Raw genomic sequence first — 20,077 nt, 5'->3', positions numbered from 1 at the left:
TCCCTTTAGCTCTATATTCAGAGTTAACACTCCAAACATAATGAACTTGTAAAATGTATTAATGGAACTACTATTTTGCTTGCACTGCAAAGACCATAACTACCCCAGTTTGAATAAGTACATTAGATATGATAAGACTGTAATGCTTGTGAATTATCCACTCTGTTCAGCATAGTCTCATCCTGCAGACCCATAAGCATGTGTTTACCTGACCAACAAATGTCAGTAAACTTCCATCAACTTTTTTTTTTTTTTTTTTTTTTAAATTACAATCCCTAATACTCATCTTTTATAGGATCTTTTGTGACAAATATAGCATAGGAAATAAAACTGCTGCTCTACCTGATCACATATTCTGTATTAATATCCATATCCTTTGCTCTTATTCTCTACAGTAGGTTTTCACTGCACCATTCTGCTTGGGGCCAATCCATTAGTGTTTTATTAACCCAGGATGTTGGTGCTCTGTTACCCCTATATGCTGTTAATGTGTTTTCAGCAACTAACTCCTGAAAACCGCATGAAAAATAGAATTAATAGCGTATGATGGGCTCACTCCCCTGTTACTAAAATTTTAAATCCATGTTCTCTTTTTTTTTTTTTTTTTAATAGGATCAATTTTTCAAGCAGAAATAGATGCTACCAGTTTAAGTCATTGGTTCCCAAACATTTTTAAATCCCTGCACCAGAATTGTTTTCACAGCACCCCTAGATGAAACATTTATTATTGAGAAATTCAGCAAAAAAATATTAAATGAAGTAAACTGTTGATATGTCATCCTTAGGTTCATCCTTGCGGTGAGCGACTGGATTCACTTCTGTTTCTCCACATATTTTATGTGTGGAAGCCATAAGCACTGGTTTTGCCTATTTAGTCCTGGACCACCAAACAAGTGCCCAGGGTGCCATAGCACAGAGTTTGGGAACCACTGGTTTAAGTAATGGGGCATGTTAAGTGTGTACTATGTGCATCTCTAGCACATGCTTGATTGTGTGTTTTACCAAGATTGCTTGTATGTGTACTAGCCTTTCAGGAAGAGTCGTTTAAGTGATCAGGTTTCTTAGGAGGATAGACCTGACAAAATTATTTTTTCTTTAAAAAAAGAAATAAAAAATATTCCGTTATCACCACATGAATTGCAGAGGTAAAAGCCGCTGGTAAAAATAAAAATAATTGAATGCTTTAAATCAAAATACTGTAGCTTTTTTTACTACACCTACACACACACACACACACACACACACACACACACACACACACACACACACACACACACACACACACACATAATATTTCCATTATGTAACCAACTTGTTCAGCACCTAGGATAAACAACAAGTATTCCGTGTAGCCAGATTCCATTTGCTCCTGTAATTAACTACAGGATTATTGCTTTATTAAATGCATTTGGTAATACAGGTTGAGTATCCCATATACAAATATTTCGAAATACGGAATATTCTGAAATACTGAATTTTTTCAGTGAGACTAAGATAGTGAAATCTTTGGTTTTTGATGGCTCAATGTACACAAACTTTGTTTTAGAAACAAAGTTATTAAAAATATTGTATTAAATGACCTTTTAGGCTGTGTGTATAAGGTGTATATGAAACCTAAATGAATTGTGTGAATGTGCACACACTTTATGCATTAAACAAAGTTATTACAAATACTGCCTAAAATTTACCTTCAGGCTGTGTGTATAAGGTATATATGAAACCTAAATGTATTCTGTGCTTAGACTTGGGTCCCATCACCATGATATCTCATTATGGTATGCAATTATTCCAAAATACGGAAAAAGACAATATTCAAAATACTTTTGGTCCAAAGTATTTTGGATAGGGGATACTCAACCTGTACAGTCTTTTTGTCTCTGTGCCACTGCAACTTTTGAACTAATAACTAGCTTTATGCCCACTGCAAGCCTTTCCCTGTTGATAACTGTGCTACAAATGTTATGGAGTGTGACTGTTAAGTCATAGTGAAACAGAACTTCACATTTCTAATGTAACAAAGCAGTAAACTCTCTATATATGAGCTTTAACTAGCGTAAATTAATGTTTATTAACACACACAGACTACTGAATAAATATTTGCTTACTCATTTCTTTCAATATAGCATATGCAGAAAGTGTATATGACTGAAGTGCAAGCCATTTGCTTTCCTTGGGTGTCTGGACTGATCCAGTAGCAACCCTGTGTGAAACTATATCAGCGCATATACAGTAGGTCCTCTTACCTTATATTGCTTTTAAAAACAAGTGGTGTGATCTAGTGGAAATTACATTGTCATTTTTTTGATAACACTAATAAGTTCCAAAGGGTTCTGAACTAGCAGATATGTTCTGCTTTGATGTTTGGCTTAATTTGATTTCTTTTCCTGATTCAGCTGGCCACCCATGGGCTGATGATATATTGAACAACAAAAGTGCTATTGAACACGTTTTATATCCCTGGCCAAGCTACATGGATATATTAAAGAAAAAATATCTTCTATTATAAATAAATAGATGTGCTATTAATAAGCATGTATTTCATATTCTTTCATAAACACAATAGAATAAAAATATCGTGCAGCAATATCCAAAAAGCAGGCCACTGTAAACTAAGGGAATTTTATCACTTCCCAAACATGAAATGTGCAAAGAATATAAAGGCCACAGTATGGCGCGATTTGGTTTATCACTGGTTATGAAAAAGCACGAACAATACGTCAGTTGTGTTTATAGGGGTTGTAGTATTAGTGGGCGGCGATCGGGATCCCGGCGCCCAGCATACTGACGCCGGGATCCCAACCGCCGGCGTGCTGGCAGCGGGGCAAGCGCAAATGAGCCCCTTGTAGGCTCGCCACGCTATTTATTCTCCCTCCAGGATGGTCGTGGACCCCCAGAGGGAGAATAGTTGTCGGTATGTTGGGTGTCTGGATTCCGGCGCCGGTATACTGAGCGCCAGGATCCCAGCAGGCGGCATACTGAATACCACCCGTCCATAGGAAACAACAGTCATATTCTCACTCTGTGGTTAGATGTAACGTAGATAGTGAATAACTCCAATCACAATGTCCTAGAGCAGACTGCTCTTTTCTTAATATTTCAGAAAAGAACCAAATTAGGGCAGATGAAATGTTTTCTTCAGATCAAAAACTCTCCTCATACTTGTTATCTCAAACGCAAAACAGAGAGAGTAGTGCAACACCGTTGGGAAAAATCTGAAACACATTCATTCACGTATCACACTACATTTCAATAAAATACAATCAAAACATATAATAAGCCACACAATTTGGTATCCCCATGGAAACTGCTCAGGTCATAGTGCAAATCACCTACCCATCCGGTTGATATAAGAAATGGAATCACCAAGGTCCCGGTAACCAGCGATCACGTGGTATCTAGAGGCACAGGTCCAGCAGTCCGTCCAAAGAAGGGGTCTTTTCATCACCAGCTTTACATGTTTTCGACACCAAGGTCCTTCATCAGAAGCATCTGATGAAGGACCTTGGTGTCCGAATCATGTAAAGCTGGTGATGAAAAGACCTTGGTGATAACATTTTTATATTCTTTCATATGTAAATAAATACTTTAGAACTTGAAAATCTGTATGTCATAAGTTTGCTTGCAAACACTTGTCCTATACATTGTAATTCCCCCCCCCCCCCCCTGCTCAATACCTGTGAACAGGATGTAAGTTTAAATTAATGTAATGGTCCATATTCTGCTTATCTGTAGCAATACCAGTGCATGTATTGCTCCGCTTATTATTCCCACATGTAGAGCTCAGTGTGCTAAAGTGTCTGAAGGACAGAGCTATTAATCAAGTACAAGATCCAAACACAAATCCTGTACATTCTGTCCACTAAACACTTATGTTCTGTTCTTTGTATTAAATATCCCATTACATAAAGCACACTATACATATATAGTAAAGGGAAGCTTATCTGCATGTAGGCAGAAAGTACTCTTGTCTCTAGCCAATGTTAGGATAAAAATTTCACATGACAAAGCATAGCATGCTCAGAGGGGGAGGCACTCGATATACCGGCTGTCGGGATACCGGTGCTCAGCATACCGGCGCCGGTATACCGACAACTATTCTCCCTTTTGGGGTGTCCATGACCTCACTGGAGGGAGAATAAGTAGCATGGCTCTTTTGCGCTCGCCCTGCAGCCGGCATTCCAGTGGTCGGGATCCCGGTGCCGGTATGCTGAGCGCCGGGCAATTGTAGTACACCCTAAGTAACACTGTTTATGTCCCAGTATCTTACTCTGCATTATTGTACATTTAATATGTTACCTAGGAAACTGCAAGCCAACGAAGCGGATTAAGCAAGGATAAACATGGTCATTTTAGGGTGTTTTCTTTAGTGTAGTAATCACTTTTTTTAGTTGATTAGAAGTCTATATGCAGGGTGAGGAATGGGGAATCATCTCCCTTGATGGTAAAATGGCATACCATTTTTTTTTTTTTTTGTTTGCTGAAGAAAAACTTTTTTTACAGCTATTAATGGCTGAACACTGGTTTCTAAAGTATTCATTTGTATATGACTGTGAGGATTTTAGATGATGGTTTACATGGGAATCGGATGGGAGGATTGGGGCGGGGTGTATAAATGCGTGTTAAGGTTGTGAAAAATGCGCCCCTGTAATTTCTTCACACAACGGACACATGCAATATTGTGGCTGTTCTGCATTTAAGGAGGAGGCTTTAGAAATGTTCAAAGGATAAATTCTTGTAATGTGCCTATTTTGGCCAACTAATGGATTTAAATGGGTTTCACCCAGGTGATGGAGAATTAGCAAGCCGATCAAAAAAGGCTGCAAAAATATTTGCCACTCATACGCTTAACAATTATAAGAATATCTACTATTGTTTAGCTAGGCTTCAGAGTTTTATTCAGGCGTAAATAAATTATTTGAACAGGTGAAGCTACTTAGATTTTAAAGAGATGTAGTCCGGTTCCTGGCACCAGAATCCCGTCAACACAATCCAGAAGGTCACAATGCCGACCGATCCCGACAGCAAGTATTAGGGTTAGGCTGCGGGAGGGTATGTTTAGGATTAGGCTGCCGATGCCGACAGTTAGGACTAGGCTGCGGACTGGGACGGTTAAGCTGCCGATGGGGACAGTTAGGACTAGGCTGCGGACAGGGACGGTTAGGCTGCCGTTGGGAACGGTTAGGGCTAGGCTTAGTGTTCACGACTGTCGTCATTGTGACACACTGTAATCTGCTGCCTGGATTCTAATCGTTTGGTGGTACCGCTTGGAGCACATGTACCACAGGTTGGGAATGCCTGCTTTGTTGTATAGATACAGGTGATCTACTCTCTCTCCCATGAATTTGGCAGGACTGCTTTACATTTTTTTTTTATTCACTGAATGGATCTAATAATGGGGGTAATTCCAAGTCGATCGCAGCACGATTTTTGATAGCAACTGGGCAAAACCATGTGCACTGCAGGGCAGGCAGATATAACGTGCAGAGAGAGTTAGATTTGGGTATGGTGTGTCCAATCTGCAATCTAATTTGCAGTGTAAAAATAAAGCAGCCAGTATTTACCCTGCACAGAAACAATATAACCCACCCAAATCTAACTCTTTCTGCACATGTTATATCTGCCTCCCCTGCAGTGCACATGGTTTTGTCCAGTTGCTATCAAAAATCCTGCTGCGATCAATTTGGAATTACCCCCAATAAGTGTACTATGATTAATATGTGAGTAAAGAAATATTCTTTTGGCTTTTTCTGACGACGTGAACATAGATGGTTTAATTTCACTCATCACCTGTTGTATTAGCTGTAAAATAAATAGAAGTACATGTGAATGAAATCTGCTCCTACAGAGATGTCAGTTTTCCTGTCTGTTCTCACATTTGTGGGCTTGAGAGGAAGCTCTAAACCTCTTGGGCACCATCTGTTTGAGAGGCTGTCACATTTGGATGAAACAGGAACATCAAACACAGTCGTCACTACCTCCTATTCTGATGCCCTCATTCAATTACCAAGAGACAATAATCAGACAGATTCTTTTTACGTTAATGGCCCCGTAGAGTCTTTCAAGTGAGCGCCACTTAGTGCATATCAGACCTGGACTGCTGCAGGTGCCATTTTAGCCATTCATTTACTACTGCCTGCTTTGGTTGGCCTGGCAACAGATGCAGGGGTTCTGGAGACCTCACGCAATAGATACAGATTTGTCTGACTGGTGAAATGGGAAGTTTGACATAATCAAATTACGTGGTATTACAGCTTTTCAATATTAGTCATAAAATTGGAATTAAAAATAGAATTAAAATCTAGTTTATGAAATAAATTGTAAAGACTGGGTTATGATTCTAAGGCTGTCATAGCCAAGGAACACTGTCTTTTCAGTAGAGATGAGAGGGTTCGGATTTAGTGCCGGAATTAACGCCAGTTCGGTTTTATCCGGATTTTTCTTATTGGTTATCCAAAACGTGACATCCGTGAGCCAATAAGATGCCGTTTTGAGATCCGAGTAAATCTGAGTAAAACCGAACCCGCTCATCTCTGCTTTTCAGCATGCGCATATCTCCATTAGACCTTATTTTCCATTGAACATGTTCACATTTTACCAACTAAAACATATCTTGAGTGTGTATTTACATATATAAACATACATATGTGTATATGTAATGTGTTATTTTTTTATTTTATTTTTTTCTTAAAACAAAATTTGACACTGGATTTTAATAGAATTTCATTTACAGCAGGGTTATGGCAGAGGTACAATATAATGGTCTTCCAGACATTAACGTTTAGACATATAATATTGCAGGTAGTGTTATGTTTCAGGTTTTTCATGTTGTAATTTTGTTTTATGTACCATATAATGAATTTCCTTGAACGTAAACGGTCAGATCCCACCTGTCTGTGTTTGTAACATAAGTGGCACATGAATTTGGGAGTGAAATGCGTTGTCTATAGGTTTCTTGTTTGGCCTTTCCCACTCATGATGGGAGCTGCATTTTTGTGATCTGAACCACAGTTAATGAGAACTTACCTTATAAGTGATCTGATGAGAAGCACACACTGTTCCCACTTTCACAGGGAAAAGGCTATTTTTGTGGAGTTTGTGGAAATTGATTTGTTTATTCAAGGATGCATCTCCCGTATAAAATGACGTGGATATTTAGTTGTTTTTGCCACTGGCGTACATTACTTATCACAGATGTCACACCCAAATGCACCGGAATTCGCCAGGTGAAGCGGCTAATCCCGTGCAAACTATTGGGTGTGCTGCTGTTTTGGGTGCCCAAGTGCACAAGCAGATATCTGCGAGAAGTATTGACCGTCCGTGGCACTCGCACCCAGCGGCACAACAATTGAAGAGCTCCTGCACTTTAGCCGGGAGCTGCAGCCACAACCCCCCCCCCCCCCCAAAAAAAAAAAAACAACGAACGATTAAATTCCCCCCTTGATATTAATTGCAGGAAACATACACCCTGATATAGGTAACATTCAGTTATATAATGCTCACTGAAGGATATTGTATCTAACTATCCTAACCGTGAAAGCTTATTAGTGCAAATAGCTGAAAGATTTTGGTAGTTGTGTGTAACAATGCCACCGCTAAATTGTGACCTTCCCAGACACTATACATACTAATTCTGGTTGTTGTGCTTTTATTTCAGGGTGCATCTTTTATCCCAGTGAGGCCCCAGTGGAAGTCCTCCTGTTTTTGATGGATTTGTAGATATTTGACATTCTGTTTAGCTTTGCCCTGCAGCTATGTGCAAGCTGTGTAATGATCCATTTCAGTCTCCATTCCCCTATGCATTGTCCTTCCACAGACAAAACAGATAGCGTGGTGTGTTGTTTATTAAATATCTCTTTATTCTGCAATAAGCACTTTGTTTATTATTTTATATTATTTTACTTTCCTGTAAAATATGTTTTAGTTTTTGAATCATCCCAAAAGTATTTTATTCACTCATACACAAGCTATACAATTTCTATTTTTTAATAGCAACATAGCAACAGGGGCCTATTCACTTTAAAATAACTCTATTTCCTGCAGAATGTGTCTGCTCCCTTATGTCCATGCAGATAAGCTGGCATCAGGCAGGATATAAGGCATCTGGTTAAAAAGAGAGAGTAATAACTGTAGCATTTCCCGGCCAAGTAGCAGACACACAAGATATGCTTTTATGTTCTAGTCTGTGCATTTGTTTTGTAAAAACCACAGCGAAACCAGCTGATGACTGTGCCCTCCGTGCTCCACAAACTGCACTGCAGCAGCCCCGCCTCTCCCTGCTCTCTCCTCCCAGCAGGCAGTGATGGGCAATCTTTAGGATTGCCCCCTGCTGCTGGTTGATCTTGCAGCTGGGGGCAATGATGTTCCATCATGTTTTCAATGGGATCCAGTCTGAAGATCGACAATGTTTAGGTCGACCACTATAGGTTGACAGTCACTAGGTCGAGAGGGTTTGAAGGTCGACAGGGTTTCTAGGTCGACATGTTCTAGATCGACAGGTCAAAATGTTGATATGAGGTTTTCCATTTTTTCCCATTTTTGTAACTTTTTCATACTTAACGATCCTTGCGGACTACGATTGGGAATAGTAACCCGTGCCGAGCGCAGCGAGGCACCTTGCCCGAAGCATGGCGAGCAAAGCGAGTCATGCGTGGGGACACAGTGCACTAATTCAGCTTCCCGGTCACTGTGCGGAGAAAACGACACCAAAAAAAAACCATTAAAAACTTATGTTGACCTTTTGACCTGTCGACCTAGAACATGTCGACCTTCAAACCCTGTCTACCTAGTGACTGTCGACCTATCGTGGTCAACCTAAACATTGTCGACCTAGACACTGTCGATCTAATGATCCACACCCGTTTTCAATCTATAGTGTCTGCCAATTGCAATCCTCGTTGGGGTCCTAGGCATATTTATATTGGGTACAGACTGCGGTTTCCCTGGTTCCGAGGAGGACCGCAGTGCATACTCTACACCCAGCGTATACCTTGTGCTGGCAAGCATATCCCTGCTTCTCCCTTATCCATGGCACCATCTTATCTTTTGTGTGCATGTGCCATTTTCCCAAATAGTACTGTGAAGATGGTGCGGGGGAGAAGGGATCCACTTGCTAGACAAGGTATGAGTGGAGATACACTACTCGGAGAAAGGAGATTGCTGTACATGGGCCCCTTCTGGTGTTACATCCTTGATTGAGGACCATCCTATCATTTCATGGCCACAATGGTAAAGATCCCTTTTACTCAACTGGATGATAAATCTCTTCTAACTGCAAGTGGTGATGTCTAGGGCTTGTATAAACAGATGGTGAAAAACAGTAACTGTTGTTATACTGGATTTATATATTGTATTATTCCCTGCAGCATAGTGTACTAAGGGGAGAGAAGTATCAAGCCTTGTAAATTGGACAAGTGGAACAGTTTCCCATAGCAACCAACCAGCCTCTATAATTTAGTAGTATGTTCTTGATTAATGCTACCTAGAAGCTGTTTGGTTGCAATGGGCAACTTATTCACTTGCCCCTTTCTCACTCTTTAGAAGGTTTCATACATATGATACATATACCCTATGGCAGCTACCCACATATGACACAAGATGCATTTACATTGACAAAGGAAATTCTTGCCGCAAAGTGTAAATATCGATTTGCGTACTTTGTTTTAACATATGCATACTGAACTCTAGAATCTGTAGAATGCAGAATATGAAGCCTCACACTGATCAGACTTTCTGACGGTCTGACTCTGAAGCATGGGCCATTGCACATATACACAGGGGCAAAGACTGGAACCTCACAGTTCCCGATTGCAACTCCGAGGTGCACGTCTTAATATGCTGCTTCCCCTTCACTAGCATCTGCTTCGGCTCCTGATGTGTCCTCTAGCAGTAACATACTGTGTAATAGACAAGACCTCGTTTCCACACAGTGTGTACACTGACTTCATATAAAAAAGTAGTTCCCTCCTTACATTCAGTGTACTTCAGAGGGAGTATATGTTAATGGTGATAGATGATGCATGTCTTATAGGTTATTAGTTTGACAGAGGCTTTACATGACTGAAGAGAAGTACAGCATCAAATATGTGCATAACGATGGAACAGTGGGTCACGTAATGAAGAGAAGGCTTATTGTTGTCTTTTTAAACATGTCTGACATGTCAGTGATTTTGTATGTATATATAGATATAGATACAAGCTTTTATATTATATATATATTTTCATATCTTGCCTGCAGTTATACACCATTATATATCTGTATACATACACTGCTGGTTTGCATACTAAGTTCATGTGTTGAGGTGATGTTGTAAACTGGTCATGGGCAAAACTGTAGTTCAGGGACCCATAAATTGCTGAAACAGAGAAACACTGTGGATTTTAAAAATATTCCTTCGCCCCACTTGTGGTTAGCAGAAGTCTGACTCTTCATAATCCATGTAAAATGTACACAGATGGCCAAGTCTTGCTGTACTTCTACGCATTCAAAAAATGCAATAGATAATATATATCATAAATACTTTGATTAAAAATATTTTTTAATCAGCAATGTTATTTCACTTTTCATTTGTTAAGCAAATTTTTGTATTCCGTGCAGTGAAATGTAATTTTGATGTCATAGGTTTTGGTATGGTCAGCTATTTGTGTGGAACATGCTAGTAAGTATTTATTATGATGCTAATCCTATATCTTTTTTGTAAAGTGAATAAAATCTGTTTGTCCCGTGTACACCTTAACTCGCTTCTCAGATACGTTGTCACAGAATTAATGCAGAGCGACCTCCATAAGATCATCGTCTCTCCTCAGCCTCTCAGTTCAGATCATGTCAAAGTTTTTTTATACCAGATTTTAAGAGGTAAGTGTATTTTTTTTATGTGATATAATCTGTTGTTCTTTATTTGTAAGGTGCCTTTGACTAGGGTATAAAGTTCCTTTCTGTTGTTGGGCATCATTTTCTATTGGTGTGTATCCAATTTAGAATTGGACAGGGATACAGCAAACGCTATTTTATTCTCCCTCCAGGGGGGTCGTGGACCCCCACAAGGGAGAATAAGTGTCGGTATGCTGGCTGTCGGGATTCCGGCGCCGGTATACTGTGCGCCGGGATCCCGACAGCCGGCATACTGAAGACCACCCTAAACCCGTTAGAGCATTAGAATGCTGCAAGCAGCACACAGTAAGTAGATGGGTGACTGTAATGATCTTATTGGAGGCAGTCACTTAGCCTCTTGTTGTTGTTGTTGGCGATGGCATGAAATTACTTGACTAGGTTTAGGGTAATGGTGGTTTACTCTCAGATGGAGCAAGGTTCACACATCCACTTTAGTTATTTTTTTACTTTCCTAGAAAAATAAAGACCATTTTGCAGCGGCTGCCAGCACTATCTATGTTAACAGCGGTGCAGCAAAAGAACCACAGCACACAGGCATGATATAATATCAACATTTCAGTGTAATACCACTATCATCAGGATACATGATCATGATGGTAGTGACATTACACTGAAACGTTAATATTACATCATGCCTGTGTTTTTGTTTTTTTGTTTTTTTTTCATTCCTGCTTGACGTTCATCTTCTAAACAAGTATAAGTACTTCAGGAGATTGAATGTACCATGTTCAAACAGGAGCAAACTAATAGAGTAAAACTACTTTTCACGCCTTGGCTGTGAATGATCTAATTTCACTTATGACACATTGACATTAACAGAAGTATATCAGGGTGTTCAGGCCACAAAATGCTGCCCACAGTAACAACCCATTTGAATAATAACAAACTTTGGGTTGTGTGTGTGTATATGTATATATGTGTGTGTGTATATGTATATATGTGTGTGTGTATATGTATATATATATTTCTCTAACGTCCTAGTGGATGCTGGGGACTCCGTCAGGACCATGGGGATTAGCGGGCTCCGCAGGAGACAGGGCACATCTAAAAAGCTTTTTAGGTCACATGGTGTGTACTGGCTCCTCCCCCTATGACCCTCCTCCAAGCCTCAGTTAGGTTTTTGTGCCCGTCCGAGAAGGGTGCAAACTGGATGGCTCTCTTAAGGAGCTATTTAGTAAAGTTTTTTTTAGGTTTCTAATCAGTGATTCCTGCTGGCGACAGGATCACTGCAACGAGGGACCTAGGGGAGAGACTTGCAACTCACCTGCGTGCAGGAGGATTGAAGTCTTAGGCTACTGGACACTGAGCTCCAGAGGGAGTCGGAACACAGGTCAGCCTGGGGTTCGTCCCGGAGCCGCGCCGCCGATCCCCCTTACAGACGCTGAAGAAAGACGGCGGAACGGAGGTCCGGAAACAGGCGGCAGAAGACTTCACAGTCTTCAGAGAGGTAGCGCACAGCACTGCAGCTGTGCGCCATTGTTGTCACACGGCTCACTGACACGGTCACGGAGGGTGCAGGGCGCTGCTGGGGGCGCCCTGGGCAGCAATATAAATACCTATTTGGCAAATAAATACATCACATATAGCCATTAAGGCTATATGTATGTATTTTAACCCAGGCCAGTTATTAAAAAACCGGGAGGAAAAGCCCGCCGAAAAGGGGGCGGAGCTTATTCTCCTCAGCACACGGCGCCATTTTCCTGATCAGCTCCGCTGGTTAGGAAGGCTCCCACTCTCCCCTGCACTGCACTACAGAAACAGGGTTAAAAGAGAAGGGGGGCATAAATTGGCGATATAATGATATATTAAGAGCGCATATATAGAAACAACACCTTCTAGGGTTGTTATATACATTATAGCGCTTTTGGTGTGTGCTGGCAAACTCTCCCTCTGTCTCCCCAAAGGGCTAGTGGGTCCTGTCCTCTATCAGAGCATTCCCTGTGTGTGTGCTGTATGTCGGTACGTGTGTGTCGACATGTATGAGGAAAATGTTGGTGAGGAGGCGGAGCAAATTGCCTGTAATGTTGATGTCACTCTCTAGGGAGTCGACACCGGAATGGATGGTCTACTTATGGAATTACGTGATAATGTCAACACGCTGCAAGACGGTTGACGACATGAGATGGCCGGCGGACAAATTAGTACCGGTCCAGGCGTCTCAGACACCGTCGGGGGCTTGTAAAAACGCCCATTTACCTCAGTCGGTCGACAGACACAGACATGGACACTGACCCCAGTGTCGACGGTGAAGAAACATACGTAATTTTCCTTTAGGGCCACGAGTTACATGTTAAGGGCAATGAAGGAGCTGTTACATATTTCTGATACTACAAGTACCACAAATAAGGGTATTTTGTAGGGTGTGAATAAACTACTTGTAGTTTTGCCTGAATCAGATAAATTAAATGAAGTGTGTGATGATACGTGGGGTTCCTCCGATAGAAAGTTATGGGCGGTATACCCTTTCCCGCCAGAAGTAAGGGCGAGTTGGGAAACACACCTTAGGGTGGATAAGGCGCTCACACGCTTATAAAAACATGGCGTTACCGTCTCTAGATACGGCCGCCCTCAAGAAGCCAGCTGATAGGAAGCTGAAAAATATCATGACAGTATATACACACATACTGGTGTTATACTACGACCAGCAATCGCCTCAGCCTGGATGTGCAGCGCTGAGGGGGCTTGGTCGGATTTCCTGACTGAAAATTTTGATACCCTTGACAGGGACAAGATTTTATTGACTATAGAGCATTTTAAGGATGCATTTCTATATATGCGTGATGCGCAGAGGGATATTTGCATTCTGGCATCAAGAGTAAATGTGATGTACATATCTGCCAGACGAAGACACGACAGTGGTCAGGTGAGGCAGATTCCAGACGGCATGTGGAAGTATTGCCGTATAAAGGGGCGGTCCATCGGACCTGGTGGCCATGGCAACAGCTGAAAAATCCACCTTTTGTTACCCCGAATCACATATCGGCAAAAAAGGACACAGTCTTTTCAGTCTCAGTCTTTTCGTCCCCATACGGGCAGGCGGGCAAAGGCCAGTCATATCTGCCCAGGGGTAGAGGAAAGGGAAGAAGACTGCAGCAAGCAGCCCATTCCCAGGAACAGAAGCCCCTCACAGCTTCTGCCAAGTCCGCAGCATAACGCTGGGGCCGTACAAGCGGACTCAGGTGCGGTAGGGGGTCATCTCAAGAGTTTCAGTACGCAGGGGGCTCACTCGCAAGGGAACTCCTGGATCCTACATGTAGTATCCCAGGTGTACATTGGAAATTCGAGACATCTCCCCCTCACACAATTCACAGGCTGTATTCCCAGCAGGTGATAATCAAAGTACCCCTCTTACAACATGGAAGGGGGTAGTATTCCACACTATATTGTGGTACTGAAGCCAACCGGCTCGGTGAGATCTGAAATATTTGAACACTTACATACAAGCGTTCAAATCAAGATGGAGTCACTCAGAGCAGTGATAGCGAACCAGGAAGAAGGGGACGATATGGTGTCACTGGATATCAGGGACGCTTACCTACAGGTCCAAATTTGCCCTTCTCACCAAGGGTACTTCAGGTTCCTGGTACAGAACTGTCACTATCAGTTCAGACGCTGCCGTTTGGGTTGTCCACGGCGCCCTGGGTCTTTACCAAGGTAATGGCCGGAATGATGATTTTTCTTAAAAGGAAACATGGACGCTTTCCTGATAAGGGCAAGGTCCAGAGAACAGTTGGAGGTCGGAGTAGCACTATCTTAAGTAGTTCTACGACAGCACGAGTGGATTCTAAATATTCCAAAATCGCAGCTTTTTCCGATGACACGTCTACTGTTCATAGGGATGATTCTGGACACAGTCCAGAAAAACGTGTTTCTCCCAGTGGAGAAAGCCAGGGAGTTATCCGAGCTAATCGGGATCCTCCTAAAACCAGGAAAAGTGTCAGTGCATCATTGCACAAGAGTCCTGGTAAAAAATGGTGGCTTATTACGAAGCAATTCCATTCGGCAGATTTCCCGCAAGAACTCTTCGGTGGGATCTGCTGGACAAATGGTCCGGATCGCATCCTCAGATGCATCAGCGGATAACCCTATATCCAAGGACAAGGGTGTCTCTCCTGTGGTGATTACAGAGTGCTCATCTTCTAGAGGGCCGCAGATTTGGCATTCAGGATTGGATGCCGGTGACCACGGAGGCCAGCCTGAGAGGCTGGAGAACAGTCACACAGGGAAAAAATTTCCAGGGAAGTGTGATTAAGTCTGGAGAATTCTCTCTGCATAAATAAGCTTAGAGCAAATTTATAAGGCTCTAAACTTAGCAAGACCTCTGCTTCAAGGTCAGCCGGTATTGATCCAGTGGGATAACATCACGGCAGTCGCCCACGTAAACAGAAAGGGCGGCACAAGAAGCAGGAGGGCAGTGACAAAACTGCAAGGATTTTTCGCTAGGCGGAAAATCATGTGATAGCACTGTCAGCAGTGTTCTTTCCGGGAGTGGACGACTGGGAAGCAAACTTCCTCAGCAGGCATGACCTCCACCCGGGAGAGTGGAAACTTCATAGGGAAGTTTTTCAGCATGATTGTGGACCGTTGGCAAAGACCAAAGGTGGACATGATAGCGTCCCGCCCGAAAAACGGGACAGGTATTCCGCCAGGTCATGAGACCTTCAGGCGATAGCTGTGGATGTTCTGGTAACACCGTGGGTGTACCAGTCAGTGTATGGGTTCCCTCCTCTGTTTCTCATAACCAAGGTATTGAGAATTATAAGACATAGAGGAGTATGAACTATACTAGTGGCTCCGGATGGGCCAAGAGGGACTTGGTACCCGGAGCTTCAAGAGATGCTCACAGAGGACTAAGGGCCTGGGGAGCTAAGAAGGGACTTGCTTCAGCAAGTACCATGTCTTTTCCAAGAATTACCGCGGCTGCGTTTGACGGCATGGCGGTTGAATACCGGATTCTGAAGGGAAAAAGGCATTCCATAAGAGGTCATACCTACCTTGGTCAAAGCCAGGAAGGAGGTGACCGCACAACGTCATCACCACATGTGGTGAAAATATGTTGCGTGGGTAAGGCCAGGAAGGCTCCACGAAGGAAATTCAACTAGGTCGATTCTGCACTTCCTGAAAACAGGAGTGTTTTGAGCCTCAAATTGGGGTTCATTAAGATTTAAATTTCGGCCCTGTAGATTTTCTTCCAGAAAAAATTGACTTCAGTTCCTGAAGTCCAGATTGTAAAGGGTGTATTCCATATACAGTTCTTTTGTGCCTCTAGGGGCACCGTGAGATCTCAACATAGTGTTGGGATTCCTTAAAATCATATTGGTTTGAACCGCTCAAATCTGTGGATTTGAAATATCTCACATGGAAAGTGACCATGCTGTTGACCAATATCTCACATGGAAAGTGACCATGTTGTTAGTCCTGGCCTCGGCCAGGCGATTGTCAAAAAGAATGGGCGGCTTTGTTTTACAAAAGCCCATATTAAAATTTTCCATTTGAACAGGGCAGAACTGGGACTCGTCTCCAGTTTCTTCCTAAAGGGGTGTCAGCGTTGTCACCTGAAACAACCTATTGTGGTGCCTGCGGCTACTGGGGACTTGGAGGATTCCAAGTTACTAGACGTTGTCAGGGCCCTAAAAATATATATATATATATATATATATATATATATATATATATATATATATATATATATATATATATATATATATATATATATAGTTAGGACGGCTGGAGTCAGAAAGTCTGACTTGCTGTTTATATTGTATGCACCCAACAAGCTGGGTGCTCCTGCTTCTAAGCAGTCTATTGCACGCTAGATTTGTAGTACAATTCAGCTTGCACATTCTGTGGCAGGCCTGCCACAGCCGAAATATGTAGATGCCCATTCCACAAGGAAGGTGGCCTCATCCTGGGCGGCTGCCCGAGGAGTCTCGGCATTATAACTTTGCCGAGCAGCTACGTGGTCAGGGGAGAACACGTTTGTAAAATTTTACAAATTTGATACTCTGGCTAAAGAGGACCTGGAGTTCTCTCATTCGGTGCTGCAGAGTCATCCGCACTCTCCCGCCCGTTTGGGAGCTTTGGTATAATCCCCATGGTCCTGACGGAGTCCCCAGCATCCACTAGGACGTTAGAGAAAATAAGAATTTACTTACCGATAATTCTATTTCTCGTAGTCCGTAGTGGATGCTGGGCGCCCATCCCAAGTGCGGATTGTCTGCAATGCTTGTACATAGTTATTGTTACAAAAATCGGGTTATTACTATTGTTGTGAGCCATCTTTTCAGAGGCTACTTCGTTTTGTTATCATACTGTTAACTGGGTTCAGATCACAAGTTGTACGGTGTGATTGGTGTGGCTGGTATGAGTCTTACCCGGGATTCAAGATCCTTCCTTATTGTGTACGCTCGTCCGGGCACAGTACCTAACTGAGGCTTGGAGGAGGGTCATAGGGGGAGGAGCCAGTACACACCATGTGACCTAAAAAGCTTTTTAGATGTGCCCTGTCTCCTGCGGAGCCCGCTAATCCCCATGGTCCTGACGGAGTCCCCAGCATCCACTACGGACTACGAGAAATAGAATTATCGGTAAGTAAATTCTTATTATATATATATATATATATATATATATATATTTAATAGTATATATATTAATAGTATTAGTTTGCAGTAAAACTCTCAGTACCACATCTGGCATAGTAGCACCTGGACTAACCATATTGTGTGCGGAACACATACTAAGCAGCGTCAACACAGTGATTTAGAGCTGACATATACCCCTTTTACACCGCCAGCATATAACACGGGTTATTGCACTTGAAGGTGCAAAACCCGTGTTGCTGCTAAGTGTAAAAGGGTCAAATTGAAATAATCCGGATCGAGTGACCCGGTATTCCAACTCTGGTAGTTTGTAGGGTTGAACACCATGCAAACTGTGCAGTGTAAACGGGAGCCGGATCACACGATTCGGCTTCCCGTTTACAGTCTACGTGCGGGTGGTGCATGGAGATCATGTGATCTCCAAGCACCGCCCCCGACGCGTCACCGGCAAAGTCACCATTCCGGCAATGTACCGGGCTGGTGACTCCGGTGGGAAACAGGGCCGACGCAGCTGGGTAGCACCCGTGTAAGGCTCCCGGTGGTATGAAAGAGTGCCCCAGTCCCAAATCTAAGGAGTCAACTGATTCAGAGATGTAAGCAATGCCGTTATTTATACAGTTGAGCGGTAATCTGGTGACTGTGCGTGTGCCAAGATACCTTTGCGATGTCGCTCGCAGCGAGGATTTATTTGCAAAGTGATTGATAGGGACAGATGGGGGTGAGAACTTAGATGGTTGATTATCTAGGGATCTGAGACCATTGCTGCATGTTTATATGCAGTTCCGGAGATCTGCAAAGCCGCCGGTGGGCATCTTAATACATTTCCAGGCGGGTGCAGCATTAGCATATTTTCGCACATCAATGTGTATGGTATCTAAGCTGTGAATGCATTAGCATACATCTCTGAATTCGCTCCTCAAATAGGCGCAACTTTCTAAAAGTGACTTCTAATCCTAAAACTTGCATTCATTGCGGCGATGTGCGCACACGAGAAATGCAAGATTCAGTTAGAATGGTGAGTCACAGGAATCGCAGTGTAGTTGCGTGACTTTTTCTACAAAAAGCTAATTGGAAGATGTACATGAAAAAGGATGGGGGGAGGGAGGAGTCAGCAGCCCCATATGTAAAGGTGGGTACACACTGGAAGATATATCTGCCGATCAATTGATCGTCAAATATATCTATGGACGGATCGGGCAGTGTGCTTTGCATACACACTGCCCGATCCGTCGGGGACTGACGTCATGTACTGGGCGGGCGTGTACGGCCACCGCAGCATGTGTACGGTCGGTCGGCCGACCGCCCGTACACACACAGCGATGCGCCAATATATCGGTAGATATATTGGCCATCAGCTGTGCTGCTGGGCCGACGCGATACGTCTGTGAACAACGGAGTTCACAGACATATCGGCCGTACACACTGGCCGACGGACCCGCGATATATCGGCCGTTCAAGAGAACGCCCGATATATCGCCCAGTGTGTACCCACCTTAAGGCTGTTTGTGGCCGTAAGCAAAGTATTGGAGGTTCTTAAAAGGTGTCAGTTGGTTGAATTTTTTTTATTTATAATTAATGTAAAAATTATGTGTGGTTCCAGCAAATACATCCATAAAGTATTCACAGTGTCCTGCGACCCTGCTTCTAGCTATACACTTGTCTCCTAGCTAGTCCAGCCCATGACACAAGACGGTCTACTTATACCTCCTCCCAAGCACTCAGCACAGCTAATCACATGGGTGTGATTAATTAGATGGTATGTGTGCAGGTATATGTGGGGAATTAACCCTGTCTTTAGCATGAGTCGGCAGTCTCCCACAGAAAGCATTCGTATCTTTCATAAGAGACTGGAACAAACTGCCTTTTTCTCTGACGTCCTAGTGGATGCTGGGAACTCCGTAAGGACCATGGGGAATAGCGGCTCCGCAGGAGACTGGGCACAAAAGTAAAGCTTTAGGACTACCTGGTGTGCACTGGCTCCTCCCCCTATGACCCTCCTCCAAGCCTCAGTTAGATTTTTGTGCCCGGCCGAGAAGGGTGCATTCTAGGAGGCTCTCCTGAGTTTCTTAGTAAAAGTTTAGTTTTAGGTATTTTATTTTCAGTGAGACCTGCTGGCAACAGGCTCACTGCATCGAGGGACTAAGGGGAGAAGAAGCGAACCTGCCTGCTTGCAGCCAGCTTGGGCTTCTTGGCTACTGGACACCATTAGCTCCAGAGGGACCGAACACAGGCCCAGCCTCGGAGTCCGGTCCCAGAGCCGCGCCGCCGGCCCCCTTACAGAGCCAGAAGCAAGAAGAGGTCCGGAAAATCGGCGGCAGTAGACATCAGTCTTCACCAAGGTAGCGCACAGCACTGCAGCTGTGCGCCATTGCTCCTCAGGCACACTTCACACTCCGGTCACTGAGGGTGCAGGGCGCTGGGGGGGGCACCCTGAGCAGCAATAGAAACACCTTGGCTGGCGAAAATACATCACATATAACCCCCAGGGCTATATGGATGTATTTTAACCCCTGCCAGAATACAGCAAAAAGCGGGAGAAAAGTCCGCCGAGAAGGGGGCGGAGCCTATCTCCTCAGCACACGGGCGCCAT

General features: G+C 43.3%; 1 protein-coding gene across 1 annotated transcript in view; it reads left to right on the top strand.

Annotated features, from left to right (window-relative positions):
- Positions 1–20,077, top strand: part of NLK (nemo like kinase) — a 253,763-nt gene that overhangs the window by 171,268 nt on the left and 62,418 nt on the right. Inside the window, exon 4 of the mRNA XM_063956046.1 lies at positions 10,746–10,852. Within this exon, the coding sequence (XP_063812116.1) occupies positions 10,746–10,852 (107 nt within the window). The remainder of the gene's footprint in view (positions 1–10,745; positions 10,853–20,077) is intronic.

This window comes from Pseudophryne corroboree, chromosome 2 (assembly GCF_028390025.1).
Source record: "Pseudophryne corroboree isolate aPseCor3 chromosome 2, aPseCor3.hap2, whole genome shotgun sequence".
NCBI classification, from domain to species: domain Eukaryota; kingdom Metazoa; phylum Chordata; class Amphibia; order Anura; family Myobatrachidae; genus Pseudophryne; species Pseudophryne corroboree.
This window is presented reverse-complemented; position numbering and strand designations above follow the sequence as displayed.